This window comes from Vicia villosa, linkage group LG6 (assembly GCF_029867415.1).
Source record: "Vicia villosa cultivar HV-30 ecotype Madison, WI linkage group LG6, Vvil1.0, whole genome shotgun sequence".
NCBI classification, from domain to species: Eukaryota; Viridiplantae; Streptophyta; class Magnoliopsida; order Fabales; family Fabaceae; genus Vicia; species Vicia villosa.
The window spans coordinates 66,767,733-66,790,318 of NC_081185.1; the positions used below are offsets into that span (position 1 = coordinate 66,767,733).

Here is a 22,586-nt window from a genome sequence, read left to right on the forward strand (position 1 = left end):
TAACGAACATTGTCTCTTCACACCGAATGATGCATGTGCAAATACCAACAATTATATGTAATTAAGACCATCTTAAAATCTTAATAATACAAGCATATATCACACCATTCATCATATATGAATCATCTTCACCTTTGGACAAACATACATATATCATGTCATCAATCACATACAATGCATTCTCATAGCAATAATCAATTCAACACATCACAAAAACACATTGCAAATAATGCCAAACAATGTTATTCACATTCAACATCAAATCTCAACATACATATACACACATACATGTCATCTTACACAACCACATAATGATTAAATCATCTACGGCCGATAAAACTATTTTTATTAAAAGAATATCGCGCCAGCTTTCTAACGCTTCGAATGGGGACTCAAACAGAGTTACAGTTCAAAGTTATAAGTTTTTGAAATTTTACAAAAAATCTGCTCCCATGCTACTTCGCTATGCGAACTCTGCGATTTGCAGAAAATTCTGCTCGGACATAATGATTTCCTCTGTGATTTGTTCACTCAAAATATGTTTTAACATCAATTTTTATGCGATTTAAGGCATTATAACCTATATCTAACATGTAGGTTCATTTGCAAACATCAAAACATGATTCAATCATCAATTTCATGGATTCCATGTCAAATCCTAACATGTCAAAACCTAGAAATTGAAATCCCAAAATCTTACACATGTTACTACCCATCACATATATCATATACCCCATAATCACATGAAAAAAATACCGTTACCTTAGATGAAGTTCTCTTCTAGGGTTTCCTCTTCTCTTCTCTTCTCCCTTTCTCTTCTTTCTCTTCTTTTCCGATTTTCTTCACTTTTATTTCTAACTTTCTATTTTCTCTTGTTTTGTCTAAAACTCTTACTACATAATTATCTCTAATGGGCTTACTAGCCCTTACCCTTACTTTTACTCTTCCTAACATACTATTAGGCCCAATTACACATTCTATCATTTTCACACTCAATAACCCAACACACATAACATGTATGTTCACAAAATCATACAATTAATTAATTACTAAATAATATAATAATTATAGTTAGTTCCATCAAGAATGAGTGGTCTATTCACAAATCCTCCTTCCTTGTCCATTGTACCAGAAAGTTTCTTCCCTTAATCTCACCCAGATACGTAGCAGGATGCTTTCTTTGATACTAATTGAAATTCTGGTATGCAAATATCTGATGTCCTAACAAATGTTGAGACACTGAAATCTGAACAACACACAAAGACAAGGTAAATACAATTTAAAGGTGCTGAAAAATAAATGAACACATAATTGTTTACCCAGTTCGGTGTACAACAACACCTACTCTAGGGGCTACCAAGCCAGGAAGGAAATCCACTATCAGTAATATTAATTCAAAGCTAAACAATCACAGTTTACAACCTCTCACTTAATCCCTACCCAATCTAACTTCTACCTAGGAACCTCCTAGATATGAGAAATCCCTCTCACTCCCAATCACCGCAGCGATGTCTCACAATCTTAGTCCCAGTTACTGATATTGACAATCTTTCACCTAAGTCTTCAAATACAAAGAAATACTTGGTTAAGAAACCCCTCAATCAAGAACAATATTTGATCTTGCTTAAAAGCTTCGATCAAGAACAATAGCTTGATAAACAAGCAATACACAGTCAACTCAATGCATCAAAAGATACATGAGTGACACACAATCATTCAATGCTTAAAAGCTTATGTATGAATGAATGAATGACAAAACTTACAACACAATAAAAATAGTCCTACTCTTATATCAAAATGATATTATAGAGGCTCACAATTAACACACATAAACCCTAACAAAAAAACACGTAAGTTCCACAATAAACTAGGTTTGAAACATGTACTTGAACGCCAGGGTACATGGTTCGATTCCCACAAAAGGCAAGAACTCTACTAAAGAGGGGGTAGAGAAGATCGTGAGATGGCAGTGTCGGGTATTGCCTTGCGAGTGGTCCAGGCTGTTACACGTATCATTCGTTCTTCATTAAAGATTTAAGTGTGTGTTGGTTTACTTTTTAGAAGGAATTCATTTTCAGTTTTTTTGAGGGCATTAAACTAGAGTTTTTGGTCCTTTTTATTTATCTATCTATTATTGTATATATTAAAACAGTATTCCACCTTATTTGCCACATAAAACCAATATTTGTCACATAAAATCATTTTGCCACGTCATCAATATTCATATGTGGCACTTCTCAAAATACATCTCAAAACATTTCATGTCTATTAAACCTACACAATTTTTTTATGTCTTTAATTAAGCCATTTATATCATTATAATATTGAAAGTATTTTACTATTTTTATCATTAACTATAAATAAAATTTAAAAGTCTAGTATTATTATTAATATTATTTTTATTAGGCTAAATTATATTTTTGGTCCCCTATTTTGTCTGATTCATGGAATTAGTCCCCTTATTTTGTCTGATTGACGAAATTAGTTGCCCTATTTTAAATTCAAACAGTTTTGGTGCCCCTATTTTAAATTCAAACAGTTTTAGTATGTTTTATTAGTATAAACAAATTTATACCATCAATATATCTCGATTAATTTCTTTAAAAAAAATAATTTATTTCCTAATTATTAGATTGTATATTAATATTTTGAAAAAGCTTGTTGACGGACTAATAAAATTTTGAAAAATATTAATATTGTAGATATTATTAAAGATAAAAAAAATAGAATTATTATGGAGATTTTACTAACAACCTGTGGTGTGATAACTCACTTATCCAAATTAGTTATACTTTTTCACATAAATTATAAACTATAAAAAAATAAACTTTGCATGTTCAAAATTCTACATATATATATATATATAAATATATATATATATATATATATATATATATATATATATATATATATATATATATATATATATATATATATATATATATATATATATATATATATATATATATATATATGAGGAAGGATCAAATTACACCCGAAGAGTTACACCACGAGTTACACTCGTTCAATAACTACATCTCGAAATAATATTTTTTAAATTCAACCGTTGGATTGAAACATAATATCATATAGATCATTCCTATAAAGTTTGAGCTTAATCTATAATGATTTACTATGTCATTGAATAACATCAAAATTAACGTTATATGAAAGCTCATTTTGACGTTAATCTTTGGATATCTTGATGATATAGTAAATCATTATAGATTAAGCTCAAACTTTATAGGTATGATCTATATGATATTATGTTTCAATCCAACGGTTGAATTTAAAAAATATTATTTCGAGATGTAGTTATTGAAGGAGTGTAACTCGTGGTGTAACTCTTCGGGTGTAATTTGATCCCTCCTCTATATGTGTATATATATATATATATATATATATATATATATAATATATATATATATATATATATATATATATATATATATATAATATTTAAAAATTCAATTAAAAAATATAAAAAATTTCAAGAGAACCGGTTCAAAGTCTAGTTACTATTCCCGATTGAACCGGTTCAAGAGAACCCTTTGTAGTACTTTCCTTACCATTGTCTCTGGAACTTCCCCTTCCCGCTTCAACCAAAGTAAAAAACCATCAAAATCAGCGAGAGAAAGAAAAAAAATGTGCGGAAGAACTCGTTGCAGTCTAAGAGCCGATGACATTCCGAGAGCCTGCCACCGTACCACCGCTCCTACCCGCGTTCTCCATATCGACCGGTAACCAGATTCTCATCTCTTCACTTCCAACTTGATTTGAATCCTTTTATCAATTTCTCAAGTTGCAACTTGCAACTGCTTATTATAGAACTAGGTTTTGCTTTTGTGTGTCGGTTTTGAAACCGACATCGACACTGTGAGTCTGTGATTACGTTTGATTTATTTATTTATTTTAATTAGTATCTGTGTTGATGTGTCAATGTCGGTGTAGTATTTTTGGTGTTTGTGTTTCATAGGTTTTCTATGATTTTGTGGCTAGGTATGTGCCGTCGCATAATGTTTCGCCGGGATTCAACATGCCGGTTGTTCGGAGAGATGAAACTGCTGAGAGTGAAGGACATGTTGTTCATTGTATGAAATGGGGTTTAATCCCAAGTTTCACTAAGAAAACAGACAAACCTGATCATTACAAAATGGTAAATTTGTGTTCATTTTAGAATTTTGTTGACAAAAAATGAGAAGTGCATAATGAGTAATTGTGATAAAGAGACGATAGAAGGATAGTTTGGGAGAATGCATTTTCAAAAACAATGATAATAATAGTGTTTGATTTGGTATATTAATGTTTTTTTTTTTTTAAATTTTGAGTTTGTTTGAAAAAATTCGTACAAGAAAATAGTAAGGGAAGTATTGAATGTATACTCTATCGTGTTTATTACTAGTTGAAGTGAAAATCAAACGGTATAAAAGAAAGGAAAAAGGTACTTATGAATTCCAGGTTTATATATTTTTTGCCTTCTCTCTTCTTTGGTTTTGATAGACATGATTCATGCTACAATATTATTATTGCATCTTTTTATCCATGTAGCGTGACTCATCTAGTGAATACGAGACTGTCATAGTCTCATCGGGTTCTGGATGTTTATCCCATAGTCTCTCCAACATAGACCTTAGTGACAGTTTTTGTTGTTAATATGCTTTTTCTTTGGGGATAGTGAACTTGAAGGAAGAAAACCAGTGGTAAATCTTTAGCCAAAACTTCTGAGTGGATACATGATTAGAGTAACTTCACTTGTGTTTAAATAGGTAGTCTTGATAATATGAATTACTAATTAGTTTATTGTTAAAAGGATAATCTTACTAAGAAGCTAAGATAAGAAGTTAAATAGTTGCATTTTACGTTGACCAACATCATAAGACTTAATACTCCATAAGTTATTTTTGATTTTATAAGTTTCTCATTTTTTTCTAAGGAATCTGCACAATTTATTTTTGCATATTGGTTGGTGGTGTTGGTCCCTTGATTAAGTTTTTGGTCCCTCAATAATATCACGATTTCCAAACAAGTCCACTAAACTATTTTTGTTTATCAAATTTTGTTCTGTATGCCACATGTGCACTCAATGGTGAAATTATGCCAAAAATAGTTTGTAGAGAACTTGTGTGGGAAAAAAACAATTGAAAATGGAGGACCAAATGGAAAATTCTTGGACTAGAAACATATTAAAACCAAATTATATGATATGCATTAACTGATTTCATATTTTTTTATTGCAGTTTGTATGCCACAATGCCGCTACTATAAAATATAATCCTTTCTAATGGAATACTTAGTCTGATTTGATTCGTGTTATGTTCTGCAGTTTAATGCTCGATCTGAATCCATTGATGAGAAAGCTTCATTCCGTCGCCTACTTCCTAAAAACAGATGCCTTGTTGCAGTAGAAGGGTGTGTTTAACTTCCTAATGTTCTGCAGTTGTCTAAGTTTCCTAATGTTTTTGCCTATTGCGTCTATTATCGACTTTAAGTTCAGTTCTTTGAATTAATTACTTTAAGTATATGTTTTAAGTTTTTATGAGTGGAAAAAAGATGCTTCAAAGAAACAGCCTTATTATATTCACTTCAAAGATGGACGGCCTCTTGTTTTTGCTGCTCTATATGACTCCTGGCAAAATTCCGAAGGTAAGAATTTATACAGAATGTTGGAAATTGATATTTTTCTGCATGAAAGATCATGCTAATCTATCTTCGTACAGTTGTTGATTTTAATGTAAATATTCTTAACTGCAGGTGAAATAATTTACACATTTACTATTGTTACGACCTCTTCCTCTTCAGCTTTTCAGTGGCTTCATGGTGAGTCATGCATTCAATGTTGACTTGCCAAGATAGTTTCAGGTTGATATTATTGACGCTGAAAAGAATATTAAAGTTGACTTGTTTGTCTAGTTTAACAAAAAACTGCCACGGATAGTTAAACCCCCTCCCACCCCTCATGGCCCGTATATTTTGGCATGGGATATTCATGATCTGTTAGATTATAAACCTACCGAGGGGAATTGTGTGCCCCTTAAATGGGCAAGCCATCATTTTACCAATTGAGGGTGACTACCCAAATAAACACTGTATTTGAGTGACCGTGTATTATTTCGGTAAAAATACCTAAAATGTACTTCAAATGTGTCTTTAGACAGGATGCCTGTTATTTTGGGAGACAAGAATTCAACTGATACCTGGCTAAGCAGCGCTTCCAGTTTTAAGAGTGTGATGAAGCCATATGAAGAATCTGATTTGGTATGAGCTTTGTGGCAGAAAAAATTAACACTAAATTACTACTTTCTTCGTTACTGTTGAACTTCCTTGTTTTATTATATGTTCTGATATTAAGGCTTTACAAGTTTAGTAAGACTGTATTCATTGCTTTTGCCAATATTTTAATCTTCAGGCGTGGTACCCTGTAACACCTGCCATGGGAAAACCATCGTTTAATGGGCCTGAGTGTATAAAGGAGGTATGACAATTGAACTTTCCCTTAATGTTGCTCTGCATCTAGCGTTTTTCTTAGCTTATTGAGTCCAACCTATTACTCCGATGAAGATATCACATTTTTCATCTGAACCTGCAAGGCCATCTGCTTATATCTTTGTTCTTGTTTGTTCCTTGATGCATAGAATTTAAAATTGGAAAAATGAATGCCAACAATTTAACACTTTAATGAATGCCACACTCAAAAGTTCTTGTTGAGGATGATTTATGCTTTTTTGGCTTTTATGCGTGCGTGCGTTTAGATTAAATGTTCTTACTGAGTCGATCGAATCTATATTTGCTGTTGCTCAATATGTGTACATGATTTGAAAGATTGTTGTTGGACTTTATCCTCAATATTGAAAACCTTTACTTTGCAACATGCCATGTTTGGCAGATTCAGGTAAAGACAGAAGGAAACACTCCAATATCTAAGTTCTTTTCAAGAAAGGTAGCTGAAGATGAAGACACAAAGCCAGAGCGTAAAACATTACGTCACGAACCTGTCAAAACCGAACAAACGAAAGACCTCATCGAAGAAGCTAAAACAGAGGAGGGTGAAAGTGACATAAAATTTAGTGGTTCCCCCCCTTCTCAAAATGTAACCAAGCTCCCAATCAAACGTGAATATGAAGCTATTTCATCAGATTTGAAACCGTCTTTAGCAAATAATGATAAGTCAAGTGCAAACCCGGCAAAGAAAAAGGAAAAGGCAAAGGCAGCTGATGATAAACAACCAACCTTATTTTCCTACTTTGGAAAAAGGTAATATCTAACAAGGTTTTGAAGACAGCTTATGATAAACAACCAACCGTATTTTCCTACTTCGGAAAAAGGTAATATCTAACAAGTTTTTGATCTAGCTCAAACTCAAAGATTGCTAATTTGTAATGTTCTGTATTTGTGTAAATTATGTAGAACCGTTTTCTTGTAGCTGTTGCATCTCCTATCTAGATCAGGTTTTAGTTGAACACCATATCCAGCAAACTACATTGTCTTGCAAGGTCTTTCTGTAGCCAATGGTTTATGTTCGTTTTCAGTATTTTATGAATGTGCTGCAGATAACTGTTGTCTATTTGAAGTGTTAACGTTGTGATGTATTGTTGTCTATTTGAAGTGTTAATGTTGTTGTGATGTCCTTGCATACTCTTAATTTACACTCTTAATTTACTTAAAGGTGAATAAGTGGGATGTTGCGGGTTCGAATATGCGTCCTTGTATTTGATGTCCCTGTTTTAACAAGACTTTAATAATTTTCTCTTAATAATAGATTTGAATGAGTTTTGCCTTTACCAAGACGTGACTGTTTAATAACCAAATCAATAATCACAATTCATAGTTTTTAGTTATTTTTACAGGGATCACACTTTATAGTTATCCATGACCAATTACAACTTTATTTTCCTTGGTCATTTTACATGATGGATTACAAATCAAAGTGTATATATATATAGGAAGATTCTTTCTCAAAGCAGATCAATAAGGCATGGAATGTTCTGATTACAACTTACACACTCTTTTCTTTCTTTCTGTTTTCGCAATTTTGAGATTGTATTTAACAAAGGGGAAATAGTTGGGGACGTAGAAGTGGCAGAGACCAACAATAAGCCTCAATCCAATGTCCCTTTGGTGCAATTTCCATAATGATCTTCTTCAACATCCTAAAAGGAACCATGACACCCCATTGTACAACAGAACGTGATCTAAGGCAGAAACATCGTCGCTTGTTCCCTAGCCGGACGCTGCCTCCTCTCCTCCGCCGGAGCCGCCTCCGTGGACGGCACAGTCCAACCAATAGGTTAGAATTTGAGAACATTGATATGGTGATAGAACCTCTCTTGAACATGTTTGCAGCAACTGTAGTTTTGTAAAATGTTGTGTGTAACATGACATAATACTAAACTCTTATATAGCATGTGGAAAAGGTATGTTATTCATCATTATAATGGTTATTATGGCAACAATTATTACAATCTTAATGCTTTATGAATAATTCTAGTGTGCAAATAAATAATGCTTCAAAGAAGTTTCTTTATATTTCTTTATTAGTTTAGGGTTGTGGCTGTCATGATTAAGGGGAGTAGGCTTGATAGTTATGATCATATAATGAGCTTTAGGGTTAGAGTTAAAATAATTTCTTCTTTTGGGAGGCTCCTCCTCTCAATTGCTCTTTAATTGTGAGAGTTGATATACTCTTTTTTTGTTTCCATGAGTATTAAAATGACGAGTATTAATTAAAAACCATTCTCTTTTTATACTTCTCATTTATTTATTGGATAAAATTTGTATGGACCTCACCATTTGATGTGAGATCAATTTTTAAAGGGTGAGATTCATATTAATTCCATCTAATAAATAAAGGATAGTGTTAAAGTTAAGTTAAGACAATTCGATAGTTGTATATGAATATCTGATTGACGACGGATGAGTTCGACTTTACGAAATCCTATTTATTCACTTTTTAAAAAGTAAAATTTTAACTATTAAATTACTAAAAGTAAAAAAAAGTTAGTGTAAAATGAGTCTTGAAAACAAAGTGTTAGTAGTACTCTCCTTTTTATATGTAAATTGTTAGTATGTTATGTTACTAATTGAACCTCCGAACTTTCTTTGCAATTTTTTTTTTGGAATGTCACAAACTTTCGGTTCAATCACAAAATCAATGAAAGTTTGCATTTTTTTTTTTTTGCGTTAATCTTTGGTTTTGCTGTATGCTTAAAAGTTTCAATTTTTGTAGAAAACCTAGTTTAATACTCTATCTAATCACTTTTATAAGTAAAAATTTTCTTTTTTCAGTTAATTAAATAGTTGATGTATATGATATCTATATAGATTACATATATTAATTATTAATAAATACGAAAAATATTTATTTATTTATAATAGTGATCAGAGAGAGTATATTTCAAACCTGTGTTTTACAATAGAAGAATAAACAAGCTTAAATAAAGATAAATCCAAATTTAATGAGTTTACTTAATGAGTCATACTAATAAATTAAAACTATAAATGATATTATTTAAAGTTTAATATTTACAACATCTCCTATAAGCCGGTGAATGAATATCAATCATTATGAATTTGTTAGTAAGTTGGTTGAATTGTTCTATTGGTAAATTCTTCGTTAACTTATTTGTCAACTAATGTCTGGAAGATATGTAAGCAACAATTATTAATCCACTATCCAACTTTTCTTTGATGAAATATCGATCAATCTTAATGTGTTTTGTCATGCCATATGAAACTAGGTTATGTGCAATACTGATGGTCGATTTTTTGTCATAAAACAACTTCATAGGATCTTCACAATGTATCTTTAAATTATGTAGTACTTGTTTCATTCATAATAGTTCACAAATTCCTAATGTCTTAACTCTAAATTATGTTTTAGTGCTTTAAATAACAACTGCACTTTGTTTATAACTCGTCCAAGCAACAAGATTTTCACACAAAAATGTACAATACCAGATATTTTATCAATCAATGAATTATCATAATCGACATCATGTAAACCTCTATAGTTATACTTTCAAGATACTGCATTTTTTAAAATTGGCTTAGGGACTAAGTGTTAATATTTCTCAGATGATGACTTTTCCTTTTCCCTTTTATTTATTTAGAATTACGAAATTAATATTTTCAAATGCTTTTATTTTCCTATTAACTTTTTTGTTTTTAAATTTTTATAATCCATCAATTACTTTGCCCAACCGAAGGGTAATATCTTTTGCATGAATGCTTTTGTTTTTTTTTTTAATTTTTAATTAATCTATTCCCTCGATTTTTCTCAAAAATCAACGTGTAACTTCTTTTACGTGAATTTCACAGAAAATGAAGCTATCTAATTTTTTTTATTTTTAATTAATCTATTCCCTCGGTTTTGCTCAAAACCCAATATGTATGTTGTTTTGCATGAATACTTCACAAAACTAGACTCTAACTTTTCATTTACATATCAAGACTCCTTGTTTCATCGTTAGTCTCTTAAAAAAATGCTAGGCGATTTTCATCTTCATCGAAACTCAAATTCCATCATTAACTCAAACATAAACTCTTCCAACATAACTCTTTGAAGCTCCGCCATCACGTTTTCGGTACGCAACTTACTTTATCTTGTGTTAGTTTGAGAAAGTTGTGTCATTTACCACTGAGATGTTGATATATATGTTGTTTATCTTGAATGTTGTTAGTTTGAGAAAATGGCTTCACTTACCACTAAGATGTTGATAACATTGTTGTTTTTCTTGAATAGTGTTAGTTTGAGTAAATGGTGTTACGTATCGATCACAAAAATGTTCACAAAAATGTTGTTTTTCTTGAAATGTCATTTTTTATGAATAGTGTTAGTTTAAGAATATGTTGAATGAATGTTCTTAATTTACACAGAAATGGGCGATTTCACCAGCACCTCTCATACAACCTCTGTTAATAATAAAAGTAAAAGAAAAACTAGAGGTGCCACGATGTTGACCAAATTGAAAAAAGCCCACCAAAGTGGTGAATGCTTCTCGGTTGATTTTTGTCTTATAACTAGTAAGTCTTGTGGTGAACATGCTAATAATTTTAGGGGTTACGTGGTAGTACAAGTTAAAAATGTCAGTATTTTGATAGATAATCGGCATGATGTTGAAGGTGAATTTAAAGATAAATTATGGACCGATATTATGGTATATATTAAAAAAAATTATGATTTGTTTTACAAGTATAGATGAACATTTGGTTTAATACTAATATCAACTCTATTATGTAATTATAGGGAGTATTTATTATTCCAAAGGATAGTATGCTGGAAAAAAATGGATGGATATGATATAGAGCGTTGGAGGGGCTTTAAGACATAACTCACACATGATTATATTACATATCCAAATGATAAGTTAGCGCCTCCATATGTAAAATATCCATTTATTAATAAGAAAATTTGGGAGGACTTTGTCAACTCCGACACCATTCTTGATTTCTTGGCTAAGAGCCAAAAAGGAAAGGAGAATAGAGCTAGAAATATCTATCCATATAGATTGTATTATGGAGGATATGACAAACTAGAACAGAAAAATGATTAATGAGAAAAAAACAAAGAGAACTAAAGCTGGGAGATCCTTCTATAAGCCTTAATCGTAACCCATCTCCACCATTACACCATGAGAAATGGAATAGGAAACATCAAAGTCTAGGAGGCGAGTTTGCATTAGAGGCTACATGCGAAGTAGCTGAAAATATTGTAAGTAGATACTTTTTTCAACATTACTTATTTTAGATAATTCAATTTGGTAAAGATGAACTTTTATATGTGTTGTAGGATTTAGTGGTTGAAAATTCCAAAGATGGTATCTTTGTTCCACGAGAACGTCATAACATCTTGGTAGAAGCGATTGGAACCGAGGAGCATGGTGGATGTATCTGTGGTCTTGAAAGAGACATCGACTTAATCTTGTAAGTGCAAGCACACACTCAACAATAGTTTTTGATTCATGGCAAACATCTTCATTGAACAAATATCAAGCAACAAGTGAATGATATAAGAAAAATCAAGATTTTGGCTCTTTTGGATCATTTAGGTCGACCCAACATAAGCCTAGGTCGACCTAGACTACTACATTCATCTCGTGGAAGAATTTGGATCATTTAGGTCTACATATTTTTAATTAAATCTGACTTTATCTCAATTAAATAAAAATCCAATAATAATATTATTTCTAATATTATTTCTCCACATATTCCACTTTATTAATTCTTCGATCAACCGAATAAATTCCAACTTCACTTAATAATCCGAACATGTTTCTCAATAACACCGATGATCCGATTGATTATCAAACTTTGTCCAAATTAAGTAAATAAATCCTTATTTAGTTTAATTAGTCAGTTAATTAAATTCGGGCTGTTACAACTCTCCCCCACTTAAAATATTTTCGTCCTCGAAAATTATCTCAAACGAACAACTCCGGATATGAATCCTTCATCTCACTCTCAAGCTCCCAAGTCACATTACCACTAACCGGTCCACCCCAAACGAATTTGACCAAAACGATCTCCTTACCACGAAGCTTCTTCATCTTTTCATAAATCACCTTAATCATTTTCGTAGACTGTCGAACTAACTCGGGTCCAACCAAAACACTCTCTCCAAACCTCAAAGATATTCAAACGACTGAACAGTCCTCTCCGGTTGACCATCATTTCGCGGATGATATACCGAACTCAAAACGTAGCTTCGTACCTAAAGCATCTTGCAAACCTCCCCTAAATCTCGAAGTGAATCTTGGATCTCTATCCGCAACAATGCTCGACGGAATACCATGCAAACATACAATCCTCTCGATGTACAACTTAGCAAGTCTCTCCATCGAATAACACATCCTCACTGGAATAAAATAAGAACATCTCGTCAACTTTTCCACAATGACTCACATCACTTCACAAATACTCGATGTTCTTAGCAACTTGAAAATAGATAACTGTTGCACCAACGAAACGCTTCCTGACAAATCCAATTCAATTACACACTTCCTCTATATCCCTCTTCATACTTTGCTACTAAACATTTTCCTCAAATATTGATACATTTTAGTAGCATCATGACGTACTCAAACCATCACGATGTCCTTCTTCCAAAATTATCTTTCTCAAATCCGAAACATTAGGAATACAACTCGATCACAACACCTCATGACACTATTCTCGTCCATCCGAAAGTTATTACCTTTTTCTTGATTAAATCAATGTCCACTTGTCAACATTGATAACACAATTCTTAATGTTCAGCATGTTCCTTGTCACTCTTAGAATCAAAGCATCCTCAAAACATTACCTCATAAAACCTTATTTTCTTCTTACTCGACAAAACAGGCGCGACTTTATGACTATACACTGAGACAATTGAACCTCTTCTCATATAACTCCTCAACTTGACCCTTCAACTTCTTCCTAGTCGTTTTACACACTACCAAATTAGTAAGACAAGTCTATCTCGTCCAATACGATCTCGTCTCCTATCAACAATAGATTAAGGGTGATCAAGTCCTCAATTTGTTAATAGACAGTCGACAATCATAATGAAACATAAACCACCATTACTAAACCATAATAGTGTTACTTCAGAACTCGCACTCGAAATCACTTAAAATACCAAGATCCAAAATCTCTCTTAGAGTTACAATTACTTGATTCAACTCCAAACAGTTCATACCAAGATTCTTATCAAATTGTTCTAACGGAAAACAAACTAAATCAATTCCAAAATCTCTACCAAGGATGCTCAACGAAAAATTCAAATGCGCAAAAGAAGTAGAAACAGAACCGATAGCAGGTGTATCAATAACCATACTTCTACGCATAACAGATAAAACAAGATCCAATCTCATAGCGCAATCTAAAGAAATGAAAGAATGTGTTGCACCATTATCAATAATAAAGTACGTACCTCAGATTATCGTCTCCTTAGCAGTGGTCTCAGCACCAGGCAACGCAAACACTTTTCCTTTCGCTTGCTCTTCCTTTGGCTTATCACATTTGGTACTAATGTGACCTCGCTCACCACAATTGTAACAAATCGCACTCGAACCAATTCTACACTTGTGTACTTTGTGACCAATCTTGTTGCACTTGAAACATGTCACAGGAGTCCTATCACAATCAGCGGCACGATGACCTTCAATACCACATCCGAAACACTTAAGTGGAGTAGAAGTTCCTCCCCCACTTAGCTTCTTGCCAAAATCAGATTGTTCTCTCCTATCATCATATAGTTTCCCGTTGGATTGTCCTCTTCCTCGCTTCAACTTTAGAAACCTCATTTCTTTCTTTCCACGCACATCTTCTGGAAAATAGTTTTCCGAAAATGCATCACGGAAAAGAGTCCAAGTAACTTCAATACCTTCTCTTTCAAATCTCCGCACAGTATTACTCCACCAATCGCCATCTCTTTTCGTTAGCATGTGAGTACCAAACCGTACTTTCTGAATATCAGTGCAACTCATGACTTGAAAGATCTTCTCCATCTCTCTCATCCATGCTTGTGCTTTTTCCAGTCCATACTCTCCCTCAAAGCTCGATGGATGAAGCCTTTGGAAGTCGACGAAAGCACGAAACTCATCCCCTCTTCTTTTACCAGCCTTTTCGTGCGACACCTGCCCAATCGCACCAGCCAACTTCGTTAATGCTTCGACATTAATGTCACCATTCCTTCCTGCAACCATCGTCCTAAGACATCCCACAACCAAAATAGATAAAACAGTATTGATCGTGTCAGCTACACAAATCTAATACAACGGGAATAAGGACATTAACGACTTTGACCAACTGGTCAACCAGGCTCTGATACCACTAATGTAACACCCCTTTTATACCCCAAAATAAATAAGCGTATAATCAGAGAATAGCATGCATATAACAAAAGGGTGTCACATCGATGTTTTCAAAAACTAAAAGCCTTTAAAAACCGACAGCATTTACTTACAATATATGATACACCTGGTCATTTCAAATAACACTTCTCAATTAATCATACTTTATCCAGAATATGCCTTCACAGCAAAAACTACTAAATACTCATGTGTTTCATAAAATGATCCATGTTCCTTACCATGATCAAGTCTGAATAATCATATCAACATAAATTAAAACATAATTTAGAATATTTGGCTTAAGAGTCTATCAAACAACAAGTAGTAACATAATAGGTTCTCAAATCACACGTAATACATAACTGAATAGAAACATGAGTTCAAATAACTAGTCTACCCAGTGTTACATGACCAGAGCATAGACTCACTACCTAATCTCCAAATAACTCGAAAGAAACTCCAACTAAGATCACACGCGAGCTACTAACTCCAGAACCTGCATGTCGCCAAACGAGGGCAACATTAAACAGAAGGGTGAGAATACAAATCATTATGAAGAAAGTATAATAAGATATAATGGTTAAATCAACAATTATAGGAATCTATCACACCTTGCCTAATCATATAAAATAATACTATATCATATATTCACATATATTAAGCATTCAACAAGTATAAAAGTGTGATATTCCAATTTCAATACGATATTTTCCAACTATGCACATAACTATAATTATCACATATTCACACATTAAACCAAGTATGTATCCAAACATCACCCATTTCAATTATCAAGCTCATACACGTATCACAACAACATCAATTTCACATATTCAATTACCACATAACTCTAATGTGACTCAATGCAAGATATGTGACACTATGCATGTGGTACCTCAATGTGAACCCAAAGTTTCACCGCTTTCCGATTCAATATCTAGAATCCAAGCCACGCTTCCGATCCAAACAAGATCAAAGCCACTACGCATGTTTCCAATTAAGGATCAATGTAATCTACGTCTATTTCAATTCAAGGATCAACATCTAATACCATGTGAACCCACAGTTTCACCGCTTCCACAATAAAGCCGACTATGCCATGAATGAATGTACAATTACCAACCAATTATGCGATTAAGATCATCTCTACCATATTAACATCTCGCATATCACAATAATTCAACTCGATGAATTATCCACCAATTGTACACAACATTCACAACACATACATATCATTCACATATAAAAGGCCAATTAATCAATTACGATTCACAAAATCCAATTAACACTAATATCCATATTATCTCATGTCAATTCACATTTACCACGTATATATGAATATACACATTATCAAAACAACATCATTGGCATAGCAATATATTATTCTCAACATAAATATTCGAGCCAAAAACACAATTACGGACAAATTCTCAAAATACCGTAATTTACCGATAAACCGAATAAGTTGATCTAATTCCAAATTATATTCCAATCAATTAATCACATTAAAATTAATTCAACTATTAATTTAATCAACCAATTAATAATCACACTATCTTAATTTAATTCACTTCTATTTCTACTCCATTTCCAATTTCTAGCATTCTATTGCTCAAACCATTTTTATTGAAAAAAATATCGTGCTAGCTTTCTAACGCTTCGAACGGAGACTCGAACGGGTTACGGTTCAAAAGACATGAATTGTTAAAGTTTCAACGAAAGAGCAAACACCGACATCATACACTAACAACTCTAAACATATAAGAATAACTCTTATGAATTTAATTGGCTAACGGTCTAACTCAAGTAATAATGAAAATAACTCTAATGAGTCAAATACCTACAATTTTAACTATACGGTTCATAGATTTGACTCTAAATAACTCGAAGGCAACTCTAATAACCCTATTGACAACTCTAACATATTTGAAAATAATTTAAATTGGTCAAATAATTCAAATATTTATCTCAAATTCAAAACTCCTAAATATAATATACTAATAATAATAATTATTATTAATATTATTATTATTAATTATTATTTTATACTAATGAAGTAATATGCATATCAGTAAACTTGAAACAATTTAAATTGTTTTCTCAATTTAGCTTAAAATGTCGCTATAGTACCTAAATTATTAAACTTAAAACACGATGCTCCAAGACTAAAGAATTGAAACGTGATGTCACAGTGCATTCAATTGAAATACATATCACTTGTAACTCACCCAATTATTATATGTTCCTAACTTTTATCATTCAGAGTGGGTGATTTCAATTTGACGTTACTGTACCTAGAAATTTACAAGCAAAATATGCATAGATGTTTAGCACTACATGGAAACCAATATCCATAGAAATTTCGTGCTACAGTATATGAATCTTAGATGAATCAAGTATATGAACACTATATTAATTGGAATTGAACACAAATCAAACAAAATATTATACTGTAAAACACATAAAGCTTATCAATAATTTTTTAACATCTATTTTCAAATAGAAACATCATAACACTATTATTCATCATATTCAATGATTTCTAATAAAGACCTAACAATTTTAAAACCATAAAAATTTAGAGATTTCAACCTAAACATGTTTCTACCCATTAGCCCAATCATACTAACCCATAATAATAGGGATTTCCCCCCTTACTTTTTCTCCCTTCTCCTCTCTTAGTCTCCTTTCTCCTCTTCTTTTGCAAATGAATAAAGTTATGATACCTCTACTCTTCCAACCCTTACTATATTATTCATATTGGGCTTAACCCATATAATTCCACTTCCTAACTAATTAGGCCCAATTGATGAAATAGAGTAGTTCAAATAAATAATTATGCTCCAACAAATAATATTATTATCCTTAATATTATTTTCCGATTAATCCAATTAAATCCGACTTTATCTCAATTAAATAAAAATCCAATAATAATATTATTTCTAATATTATTTCTCTACATATTCCACTTTATTAATTCTTCGATTAACCGAATAAATTCCAACTTCACTTAATAATCCGAACATGTTTCTCAATAACACCGATGATCCGATTGATTATCAAACTTCGTCCAAATTAAGTAAATAAATCCTTATTTAGTTTAATTAGTCAGTTAATTAAATTCGAGCTGTTACACAATCCGTAGTGATCAGGGTGGAGAATTTGAAAATTATTATTTTGAAAAATACTGTGACAAACATGGAATAGATCATAAGTTTTCAGCTCCTAGAACACCACAACAAAATGGTGTGGCCGAACGTAAAAATCGTGTTCTAGAAGAGTTGGCAAGAACAATGCTCAATGAAGGAAATCTACCAAAATATTTCTGGGCCGATGCTATTAGCACTTCATGTTATGTTTTGAATAGGATACTAATTCGTCATATACTAAACAAAACGCCATATGAACTATTAAAGGGTAGAAAACCTAATGTGTCACATCTCCACGTCTTCGGTTGCAAATGTTTTATGTTAAACAACAGTAAAGATAACCTTGGTAAATTTGATGCTAAAGCGGACGAAGGCATATTTCTTGGATACTCTCCATCTAGTAAAGCATATAGGATTTATAACAAAAGACTTCTTATCGTTGAAGAGTCAGTTCATGTGTCCTTTGATGAATCTTACTCAAAATGTGTCGAGAAAGGTATCTCTTTTGATAGTGCAGGCCCATCTTCTGAAGATATTGTCAAAGAAAAGGAAGAGGAAAGTGAGATAATTAAATCTGAAGATGCTAAGGAAGAGGAAGATAAATCTCATGATAGTGTTGAAAAATAAAACATATCAAGCAACGAAGAACTTCCAAAGGCCTGGACAAACTTAAAAGATTACCCAATTGATAACATCTTAGGTGACATCTCAAAGGGCGTTACAACACGCTCCAAGATAAGTAACTTTTGTCATCATTTTGCTTTTGTTTCACAAGTTGAACCGAAAAACGCTAAGGATGCATTACTTGATGAGCATTAGCTAATGGCCATGCAAGAAGAATTAAACCAATTTAAAAGGAATGATGTTTGGGACCTTGTCCCTCATTCGGGAGAACGTCAAGTAATCGGCACTAGGTGGGTTTTTCGTAACAAACTTGATGAAAACGGAGTTATTACTAGAAACCAAGCTAGGTTGGTAGCTCAAGGCTACAATCAAGAGGAAGGTATTGATTATGAGGAGACATATGCTCCTGTAGCACGTCTTGAGGCAATTCGCCTCTTACTTGCTTATGCTTGCTCAAAAGATTTTAAACTTTTCCAAATGGATGTTAAAAGTGATTTTCTAAATGGTTATATTAATGAAGAGGTCTATGTAGCTCAACCACCCGGTTTTGAAAAGTATAAGTATCCATCACATGTTTACAAGTTGAAATGTGCTTTATACGGTCTCAAACAAGCCCCTAGGGCTTGGTATGAGCGTTTAAGCAAATTTCTACTTAGTCAAGGATACTCTAGGGGTAAAGTTGACACTACTCTCTTCATTAAAAGAAAAGAAAAACATATATTTCTGGTTCAAGTTTATGTAGATGATATAATTTTTGGGTCAACTAATGCAAAACTTGTCAAAGAATTTTCTAAGCTTATGCAGAGTGAAATTGAGATGAGCCTCATGGGGGAATTGAACTTCTTCCTTGGTCTTCAAATCAAGCAGCTAAGTCATGGAACTTTCATTTGACAAACCAAATATTGCATAGAATTACTAAAGAGATTTGGAATGAGTGAGGCAAAGGAAATTGACACACCTATGGCCACAAACGGTAACCTAGAGAAGGATGAAAACGGTAAAGAGGTTGATGTCAAATTATACCGAGGCATGATAGGCTCTCTATTGTATCTCACGACCTCAAGACCGGACATTATGTTTAGCGCGTGTATGTGTGCAAGATACCAATCTTGTCCAAAAGAATCACATCTAAAGGTTGTAAAAAGAATTCTAAGGTACCTAAGGGAAATGAATGCTACTTGGTGGGATTCTCCGACTCTGATTTTGCTGGGTGCAAATCTGTCAGAAAGAGCACTAGTGGCACATGTCACCTCTTCTTAAATTCATTGGTAAGTTGGCACAACAAGAAATAAGTATCAGTTGCGTTATCTACAGCTGAAGCAGAATACGTAGCTGCCGGAAGTTGTTGTGCGCAAATATTATGGCTCAAACAACAACTTATTGACTTTGGTATCAAACTTGACCGCATACCAATCATGTGTGACAACACAAGCGCCATCAACTTAAGCAAAAATCCTGTTCTACATTCACGAACCAAGCACATTGAAATAAGGCATCACTTCTTAAGAGACCATGTAGAAAAAGGAGAAGTTGTGTTTGAACATGTTGAGAGCAAGAAACAATTAGCGGACATCTTCATGAAACCTCTTGCAACCGAGCCTTTCTTCAATATTCGCAGAGAATTAGGGATATTGGATATCTCTAATTTGAGCTAAATATGGTTATGGCTATCTATTTATATTCATGTTTATCTATCTTTTACATTATTGATACTAACATCGTTCTCTAGTATGAAGGTAGTACGCAACCTGTCATGGATCGTACTACATTGATCGAGGGAGCATCGTACCACTTATATCACGATGTCAAAATATCTGAAGATCGAGAAAGCGGTAACATGTTTGTTGTTCACTTCCAAAAATATTATTGATTCTGTAATATGTAATCAATTAACATGCTTATAGTGACATCCTATATGCTCATCATTACTTCTCAATCACATATAGATTGTTCATTATGAACATATTCTCCAGTACATAGTTGTGTCCAGTTGAAAATTCATAAAAATCAACATTGCATTTGGTATCTTAAGCATGCACATTCATATTTTTGTGTATTTGTTGCAATTCATTCATTTTGAGTCGACCTAAATCACATATACGTCGACCTATTGAAGTTGTTTTTAAAAAGAAGAAAACTAATGTCAGTTACGTCGACCTACCCAATCTTTAGGTCGACCTATTTTTGCTGTCAATTAAAAGATGAAGCCACTGCTGCTTTTAGGTCGACGCAGCCTCACTTTAGGTCGACGCACTGGGACTAAAATTCCCAAATTTGGGCTTTTAGGTCGACCCAGCCCATGCATTCTTCTCTCCATTCATTCATATCACATCATTTTCTCCCTCAACCCTAATCTCTCCTACAACAACCCTAATCACTCCTGGCATCAAACCTCACAAATTCTCAGCCAACTTCAGTTTGCTTCAACATCTCTATTTCATATATCTCAACATCATGCCTCCCAAGTCAAGAAAAGGAAAGGAGATAGCGTCTGGGTCAGCTTCTCGACCGGTAAGTGCTCTTGCTCTAGTTCATCCAGATTGTAGGGCTGAATTTGAGAAATATCATCTGAAAAGGAAGATTATTAAGCAGTATGTATATTACCCTAAGGTAGCCGACCGAATGAATATTCCGGAAATCACTAGTTTAATTCAATATCAGAATATTGGTCCACTTTTAGAATGTGACACCGCATATAATGAAGATGCCATCCGTGCTTTCTATGCTGGTTTACAAAAAGTCGATGGCTGCACTTTTCGGTTTAAGATGGGCTCACGCTCCCATTTTGTTGATAAACCAGTTTGGGTGAGTATCTTTGGTCTTACTATGACAGATGATGAATTTCGTACAACGGATGGTGCATTTCCTGCAAATTATGATCATATGGCTTACATGTGCTCAATTCTCAAGGACCCAACAGTTCTTGACAAACCGAATGAATCAATAACAGCAAGGCATCTCAAGAGAAATCCTAGGCTTCTAAATTGGATTATATCTCGTATCATTCGACCAAGGTCGGGTGGATACTTTAAAATTGAAAGAAATAAAGTGATTCTCATGTAATTGCTTGAAAACAGGACTCGTGTGCAGGAGCCACACTTTCTGGCTAACAAGTTCTTTGAAATCAAGCAGAAAAAAACTGCTCTGTGCTATGGATCCATCATCCTAAAAATTGTGAATCATTTCGGTTTGATCGTTGATGGGCTAACTCACATCAGAATCAAACCACCTCAAGAACTCTCACAAACCACACTGACCCTTATGGGATACCACTGGGATCCAATAAAGCATGCCTATTACCTAATTCAAAAGGGGACAGGAAAGATCATCTACAACTATGATGATCCGGCTGAATTCTATGCACAAGGAGGAAATGAAGAAGAAGAAGCTGAACCAGATTTGAATATTTATGATGATCATGAAATGGAAGACGTTCCTCAAGAAGTCAATCCAAATTGGCACTATGTACCACACCAAGAAGAGGAAATCCCTTGGGGATATACAGCTCTGCCACAACCTGAACAGTCTAGTATCATTACTATGCTGGAAAATATGCAACTTCTCCAATAACAACGATACGATGCGCAACAGCTACAGTTTGAAAGCATGCAACAACTCCAACAAAAGCGATACAATGAGCAACAACTCCAGTTTGAGAATTTTCAGAGATTAGCTCAAGAGCATAAAATCGACTTTGAAACGTTCACCTCCAATCTTACTGAAAGACAAAACCGGTTTGAAAAAGCGGCAAACAATCGTCATGCCAATCGGAGTCAAAGCTTCAACATTCTCAACAGGAGTGTTCCTGAATTACTCGAGCAAGTCTAAGAGGATCGTCCTCAAGGATTTCAAAGAGGAAGAGGTGGACGTTACCATGGGAGACGAAGACGTTAGGAGATCATTGCATCCCATTAGTTCATAGCATTGCATATCATCTCATTTTCTTATGTTTATTTTTATCTTGACTATAACTTTGTTATGT

The 22,586-nt window shown here is 33.4% G+C and overlaps 1 protein-coding gene across 2 annotated transcripts; it reads left to right on the top strand.

The window, feature by feature from the left end:
* Positions 1-3,572: 3,572 nt before the first annotated feature.
* On the top strand, positions 3,573-7,620 carry LOC131611606 (uncharacterized). 2 transcript variants are annotated; one of them, XR_009287045.1, is made up of 9 exons: positions 3,573-3,740; positions 4,000-4,156; positions 5,324-5,409; positions 5,531-5,643; positions 5,752-5,817; positions 6,152-6,255; positions 6,407-6,472; positions 6,884-7,322; positions 7,405-7,620. XR_009287045.1 is itself a non-coding variant. In XM_058883549.1 (8 exons), exons 1-8 carry the CDS (start codon positions 3,646-3,648, stop codon positions 7,253-7,255), a joined length of 1,059 nt encoding a protein of 352 aa, XP_058739532.1. In that variant the 5' UTR covers positions 3,573-3,645; the 3' UTR covers positions 7,256-7,620. The 2 variants fall into 2 exon arrangements, 1 of the variants encoding a protein (XP_058739532.1); XM_058883549.1 differs by having other exon boundaries at positions 6,884-7,620.
* Positions 7,621-22,586: the final 14,966 nt, after the last annotated feature.

Coding starts and splice junctions, on each gene's coding strand:
- LOC131611606 (XM_058883549.1), top strand. CDS start 3,646: ATGTGCGGAAGAACTCGTTGCAGTCTAAGAGCCGATGACATTCCGAGA. Junction 4,157..5,323: donor AACCTGATCATTACAAAATG/GTAAATTTGTGT, acceptor TATGTTCTGCAG/TTTAATGCTCGATCTGAATC. Junction 5,818..6,151: donor AGCTTTTCAGTGGCTTCATG/GTGAGTCATGCA, acceptor ATGTGTCTTTAG/ACAGGATGCCTGTTATTTTG.